Consider the following 7,439-nt stretch of genomic DNA (forward strand, 5'->3'; position numbering starts at 1 on the left):
TTTCCTCCAGAGCCATCTGGGGCAATTAATTCACAGAATTGTTATCCTCTGACAAAATAAATTCCTCCTCCTCTTTACTTTGAAGGTACATCATTTTATCCTGAGGCTGTGCACTCTGGCCCCAGACTCTCCCTCTACTAGAAACATGCCTGAAGCCATATAGCTAGTACAGGGCAAGTACTATTAGGGATGGGGAAGGTGGCCTGTCTGGTCTCTAAGCTAATTTCCAGCTCGGATGGAATTGGTCGAGATCTTAGTTTTTTTCAATCTTGATCACCATTGGGATGCTGTTGCCTATCCCCGGACAATTAGTGGGATGTGGCTGTTGTCGGCAATGCCAGCGTTTATTGTCCATTCTCCATTGCCCCTGAATTGAGATGGTGTTTGCTGATTGAATCAGCCACATTAATTGGTCTCATCACGGGGAGCAGTTCCAGTTTATATAAAGCTCGTGCCATATCAAATATTTAAGCCAGAGTGTTAATCAATGGGAACTGTAGCTGGCTTAATTATAAAGCAGTTTCCATTAGCTGCTGATTTCTTCCACCAACCCCAATCCTCTCCTCTCTTCCTCCATAGAAAGTAGAAGGAAGAGTGTCAAGTGATGAAGACTTGAAGCTAACGGAGCTGTTGAGATATTATGTGAGGGACATCCAGGCCGCCAAGGTAACGTGGCCCAGTCTTGCTTCCTTAGTGTTGTCTTTGTACATCGGAAGGCCAATCCGTTCCTTATTAACGCACTGAGATGAGACTGGATTTGATAAGGGAACTCAAGGTAAAAGAACCATTAGGAGGTAGTGATCATAATATGATAAGTTTTAATCTACAATTTGAGAGAGAGAAGGGAAAATCGGAAGATTCAGCACTACAGTTGAAAAAAGGGGACTATTGAGGGAGGGAGCTGGCCAGAGTTGATTGGAAAGAGACCTAGCAGGGAAGACGATGGAACAACAATGGCCGGTATTTCTGGGAATAATACAGAAGGTGCAGGATCAGTTCATTCCAAAGAGGAAGAAAGATTCTAAGGTGGGTAAGAGGCGACCGTGGCTGACAAGGGAAGGCAAGGACAGTATAAAAATAAAAGAGAAGTATAACATAGCAAAGATGAGCGGGAAGCCAGAGGATTGAGACTTAAAGAGCATCAGAAGATAACTAAAAAGGCAATACGGGGAGAAAAGATGAGGTACGAAGGTAAGCTAACCAAGAATATAAAGGCGGATAGTAAAAGCTTCTTTAGGTACGTGAAGAGGAAAAAAATAGTTAAGACAAATGTGGGTCCCTTGAAGACAGAAGCAGGTGAATTTATTATGGGGAACAAAGAAATGGCAGATGAGTTGAACAGGTACTTTGTGTCTTCCTTAGTGAAGTCAGATCAAATCTCCCAGATGTTCTAGTGGCCAGAGATCCTAGGGTGACAGAGGAACTGAAGGAAATTCACATTAGGCAGGAAATGGTGTGGGGTAGACTGATGGGATTGAAGGCTGATAAATCCCCAAGGCCTGATGGTCTGCATCCCAGGATACTTGAGGAAGTGGCTCTCGAAATTGTGGATGCATTGGTGATCATTTTCCAATGTTCTATAGATTCAGGATCAGTTCCTGTGGATTGGAGGGTAGCTAATGTTATCCCACTTTTTATGAAAGGAGGGAGAGAGAAAACAGGAAATTATAGACCAGTTAGTCTGACATCAGTGGTGGGGAAGATGCTGGAGTCAATTATAAAAGAAAAAATTGCGAAACATTTGGATAGCAGTAATAGGATTGTTCCGGATTTACGAAGAAGAAATCATGCTTGGCCAGATTCCAGCATCACACAATTGTGCAGCAGTCGAGTTGCTGCCTTGCGCACCTCTTGTCTATTGTTTGCTGGAATCTGGCGCTTAGTGCAAGCTGCTGGAGGACCTTGGCTTGGTTTAGGAATGTCAGTGTGGGGAAAGGTATTGCCATTTTGGGATGACACTCTGCATCACTGCAATCGGTGTTAGGTTTTGTCTTGGGCCACTTATCGAGTCGTGCAGCATGGAAACGAGCCCTTCGGCCCAACTAATCCATGCCAACCAAGATTTCTCCATCTAAGCTGGTCCCAATTTGCCAACATTTCACCCATATCTCTCTCAACCCATCCTATCCATAATTCCTATCCAGATGTCTCTTAAATGTTATTGTGCCTGCCTCTCGCAGTTCATTCCACTGCGCAGTCACTGGGAGAACATGCAACTCTGCACAGTTCTCCAAGGTCAGGTTTTCTGGTACTGTGAGATAGCAGCTCTACCAGCTGTGCCACTGTTCCTGCCCTCTGTTTTCCAATACCAAATGAAGTTTGCTTTGTAACAGAACTCGGTTGCTGAGAAGAGGCATAGAGTTTACAGCATGGAAACAGGCCCTTCGGCAAGATCAAGATGACCCATCTGCTAGTTCCACCTGCCCATGTTTGGCCCATATCCCTCTAAACCTTTCCTATCCATGTGCCTGTGCAAGAGTCTTTTAAAAGTTGTCATACAGGTCCACAACAGATTTTCCGGCACCCTTGGTTCCAGAGCCCTGTCGGATTATCCGTTTTGCCAGACCAACAACAGAGGCCATGGGCCCTGAGTGGAGTCGAACGGTACTGGAACAGGGCGCCGGAGAGCTGAGAAACTGGCCTGCAAAGTCAACCTCGGAATTCGGCTGTGCGAGCGGATCTGCAAACTCCGGCTGGGAGGGAGTTCCAGAGTCCCAGCCATAGGGGGCGCAAATTTGACACGCCAATCAGCCGATGAGTTCAAGATTGACCGTCTCACCTGGCCTAGGCACCACATTTTCAGGGGGACTTCTGTGAGGGTTTTCAAGTACGCTCCAGATTTTGTCCAGATTAAAAGAGGTGCTGAACCACCAGTTGCTGGAAAATTGGTGGTGGACCGATAGTACCTGCCTCAATTACTTCCTGTGGCGTCTCGTTCCCTGGACCCACCACCCTCTGCTGTTGCTTTAACTGTATGAACCCTGTATCACTGTGTAGGATCTCCTGTACAGGAGGGCCCGTTCTCTGGTGGATTCTGAAAATGCCAGCAAGGCTCTGGACAAGGCTCGGATCAAGGGAAAAGACATGAAGCAGGCAGAGGTCCAGCAGCAACTCTGCAGCCAGAAGTTTGAGAAGCTTTCTGCCTCTGCCAAGGAAGGTACGAGCACCCAGTCCCAGGCAGCCCCCCTCTCCTTCCTTCACCACTCGTATTCTTTGAAACTTTACAGTAGCTGCTGTTAATTCAAAAGTGGGGCTGCTCGCTAGTCTCGTTTCGCAACTCATCCAGTCGTACAGCTCAGAACAGGCCTTTCGGCCCCACTCATCCATGCCGACCAAGATATTTTATTTAGTTTATTGTGCAGTGAAAAGTTATACTGGGGTGCAGTGAAAAGCTTTTGTTGCATGCTAACCAGTCAGCAGGAAAGACTACATGATTGCAATCGAGCCATTTATCATGTATTGAGACATGATGCCGTCCCTCAGCTAGTCCTTATTTGTGTTTGGCCAATATCCCTCTCAACCTATAATGGATATAGAATCAATAATAAAAATAATCATAACACGAGGTAACAGTGCATTTGCTTTATGATTTGAGCTCCGATCTTTTGGAGTTTTCACGACCATGACTTTGAACAGAAGCCACCACTCGACCCGCTTGTCTGGTGAGCTGCTGTACACCAGTGGCAGCTGTATCTGCCAGGAGTCCCCAGGTTCGTCCCGCTGTGTTGCTGACTGGGAACCTTCCTGTTTTCAGAGCTGATGGCTTTCAGAACAAGGAGGGTGGCGGCATTCCGCAAAAACTTGATTGAAATGACGGAGCTGCAGCTGAAACACGCCAAGGTGGGTGTGTACATACAATATTGGTGCTGTAGACGTGGTGTGTTTTGTGTATATCCAATAGGGATACTGTGGAGGTGTGTGTGTGTATACATCCAATATTGCTCTGTGTGTACATGAGTAGAGGGGTGTGTGCGCATACACCGACTGGGGAAGCCGTGGAGACTGTGTGTACATCAATAGGTATACCATGGTGTGTGTGCATACATCAACTGCGTGTGGATTTCCCCCTTGCCCAGCTATCAATGACTGGCAGTGCACAGTGCCCGCTGTATGCTCGGTAATGCCAGCCTCGTGTGCTCTCCAGGGGCAGGTTCAGAGGGGGCAGCCTTTGCCAGAGTCCACGGGGGTTACCTGCCACTGGCTGGGAACCCAGCTGCTTATGGTTACCCCATCGCCCTCTCCCCACCTCACTCTGAGGGACCTGCACCTAGAATCATCAGTCGGCACAAAGCGTGGAGTGGGTGGCTGTGTCCTGTGATCTGGGAGGGTTGGGTGCAGTGTAAACCAGTGCATGGTCCTGGCCTGTCTGCTGGGGAGCAGTCAGCTTTATGATGCATAGATTCAACCTGGTGGTTCTAACGCCAAACACTGCAGACAATTTATCCCGATGAACAAAGTGCTACAAGAACTCAGTGGGTCAGGCAGCATCTGTGGGGGGGAGAATGGACAGATGACGTTTTGAGTCGGGACCCTTCAGACTGGCGTAGGGGAGAAAGCTGCAAAAAAGAGATGGGGGCAGGACAAAGTGTGGCAAGTGATAGGTGGATAGATGTGAGGGGGATGACAGGCACATGGGTGGAGTAAGTGACAAAGACTGGAGGTGAAAAGGAGGCAAAGGGTGTCGGAGAAGGGGTGAAATATAATGCCGGAGTCTGCCATTCAATCATGGCTGATCTATTTTCCCCTCTCTTGCCTTCTCTGTAATCTTTGACACCCTCAAAAATCAAGAACCTATCAATCTCCGCTTTCAAAATATTGTCTTGACCTCCAAGCCAATGTCTGTGGCAATGAATTCCACAGATTCAGCACCCTCTGGCTAAAGAAATTCCTCCTCGTCTCCTTTCTGAGGATACAAGTGGAAGGGGAAAAAGTTGGAGATAAAAGGCGATATGGATCAGGCAGAGGAATAAATGGAGAGATCCGAGGCAGGTCTGGGAGAGAGAACTGTGGCCAATGACATACGGGTTTATAGGTTAATTGTCCCTAGTGTGTAGGACAGCATTAGTGTATGGGGTTGATCGCTGATTGGTGTGGACAGTGGGCCGAAGGGACTGTTTCTGCACTGTATCTCGTCTAAAGCTTGGGGTTTAGAAGACTTGCCTCCCTTTGTGCTGTATCTGCATCCCACTTTATCACCTTGCACTGTCATAGATCCATTTCTGTTCCAGAACAACGTCCAGATGCTGCAGAGCTGCTTGGCCATGCTGAGTAACTAGGACATCCTGACGGAGGAGACCGGGGCTTCTCACACTGGTGTTTTGCCCACCAGAGAGACGCATGTAAAATCTGTGGCCTGACGTCACTGTCCACCCAGTGAGTGTTCCATGGGCTGTGTGTGGCTCCACTCTGACCTTTCGCAGCGTGTGTCCCCACTACTGCTCGACTCCCTAAAGCATGGATGAAGTGTAAAGTATTTTGTAAAGAAGCTAAGCTTTGCTCCACACAAGTGCCTACCTGTAGCCGTACCTCAGTTCCCAAATCGAAGCTGGACCAAACTTTGTAAGCGGGTGTTCCGATGCAAATTTAATTTTGATACAAACAAAATTGTAAAATGGACCTCTAATAATGCAAACCTAGATTAACTACATGATGAGTCAAGTCAAATTGTGTGAAATTTGTTTTAACAATTCCTCCAGTTAATTGTGTGTGATGACAAATGTCATTCTTTGATTGATGTGTTGAGTCTTCCCATTTTTAACCCTGCACTAACTATTCCAAACCAATGACTGTGTTCTCTGTTTACCTTGCCTTTACTAATCGAACGATCTAATGATGGTCAGGGCTGTTGCAATGTTTCTCCTCTGCTTCCTCAGTATAAGAAAGCAATTGCTAAAGGGCCTCCAGGGAAACTTCAAGTTTGCACGGATTGCAGTGTGGCCCTTCAAGGGTTAAATATGCACCCCATCTCCTGTATAATTAATCCCTATTATTGCACCCTATCTTAAAATTTTGCAGCTATTTTGGTTAAAAAGCCTCTAAAATGTGCAGCCTCTTAAGTAACTGCTTTTTCCCCACTTTTGTAAAAGGATATTATTGGGGTGACTCTTGTAAGTTGAGTTGGAGGAAGAAATGGACATATAGTTACAGCTTTTATATCTGTTTAAAGGTTTTTGCATCCTAACCTAGTGCCTGTCACATCAGGTGCCAGTGGATAGTGGGAAGGAAGTGCAAACAGAGCGTTTGTTGTATTTTGGAGGAGCTAGATTAGTTATTGCCGTCTGTGCCTTGAGTGTATCGAACAATATTCTGCCCAGACTTTGGGACTAGGCTTGGCTTTATACTAGTTCTGTCTGATCTCCCTGTTCCCTCTCTTGTGTTGGTCTCCTTCATCCATGCTCTTTCGCAGGACTTCTCCCTCCAAAGCAGGTGTATCCCTGGTATTCATCATCTTCTGGTTTTGAAGACGACTCTATCAGTGAAGGGCGTAATTATATTGACAGGTGAAGTTTCCAATACCTGCCCTGGACGTGGATTCAGTCTGATCGCCAGCAGGCAAGATTTCATAGCTGCATCCCTTCCTCATTCCATAAAGAAACCATTGCCATTTCCACTAACACCTTGTTGTTTTGTGCGTTGTTGCCTTTGATGTTTTACAACTGCAAAGCCTGTGTTGATGTCTGTTGAAGTTTAAACAGTAAAGATGGTTTCAAACTGCAATAATGCCTGGTTTTTGTAATTTGGCCAACAAATGTTTGCATGTTTGTAAAAGCTGAACATGGGTGTAGAATCTGTAAGTCTTTGGGGAGGGACTGTGTGAGCATTCACTTTATCCATGGCCCGCATAATCTTTTACACCTCTACGGTCAAAGAATTGCAGATACTGGTTTGAGTAACTCATTGGGTCAGGCAGCATTGCTGGAGAGAAAGGATAGTTGACCTTTTGGGTCAGAACCCTTTGGACTGAAAGTGGGGGGGGGGGGTGGGGGGGGAGGAGAAGAAGAGGATAAGTGATGTTTTGGGTCTTAGGAAGGGTACCTACTCAAAATGTCACCTATCCATGTTCTCCAGAGATGCTGCTGAATTAAAACTTTGTGTCTATCTTGAAGAGTCTTGACCTGAACCACAGACTTTGACCTGTCTGTGTTCCCCAGAGATGCTGCTTGACCAGCTAAGTTACTCCGGTGCTTTGTTCTACACCAGATTCCAACATCTGTCGTTCCTTGTGCCTAAGAATGTCATTATTCTGTTGCTGGTACATGTGACAGCTACACTTGAACTGGGAACGGAGATACCAGGCTGTATTAATATCCTGTAGAAACAAGGAACTGTAGACACTGGTTTACACAAAGGAACACAGAGCTGGAGTTACACAGCTGGTTGGGCAGCATCTCTGAGAACATGGATAGGTGATTGTTTTGTGTCTGAAGAAGGGTCCTGAC

At 46.4% G+C, this 7,439-nt stretch overlaps 1 protein-coding gene across 3 annotated transcripts in view; it reads left to right on the forward strand.

The window, feature by feature from the left end:
- snx5 (sorting nexin 5) overlaps window positions 1-6,866 on the forward strand; it is a 36,731-nt gene extending 29,865 nt beyond the window's left edge. For 2 of the 3 annotated variants that reach the window (XM_078405228.1, XM_078405229.1), the window contains exons 10-13: window positions 580-666; window positions 2,998-3,157; window positions 3,755-3,840; window positions 5,229-6,865. In XM_078405228.1, coding sequence (XP_078261354.1) covers window positions 580-666; window positions 2,998-3,157; window positions 3,755-3,840; window positions 5,229-5,276 — 381 coding nt within the window. In that variant the 3' untranslated portion in view covers window positions 5,277-6,865. Of the gene's footprint in view, window positions 1-579; window positions 667-2,997; window positions 3,158-3,754; window positions 3,841-5,228 lie in introns of all 3 variants that reach the window. The other variant, XM_078405231.1, reaches the window with a different exon arrangement.
- Window positions 6,867-7,439: the final 573 nt, after the last annotated feature.

The sequence above is a fragment of the Rhinoraja longicauda genome, chromosome 9 (assembly GCF_053455715.1).
Source record: "Rhinoraja longicauda isolate Sanriku21f chromosome 9, sRhiLon1.1, whole genome shotgun sequence".
NCBI classification, from domain to species: domain Eukaryota; kingdom Metazoa; phylum Chordata; class Chondrichthyes; order Rajiformes; family Arhynchobatidae; genus Rhinoraja; species Rhinoraja longicauda.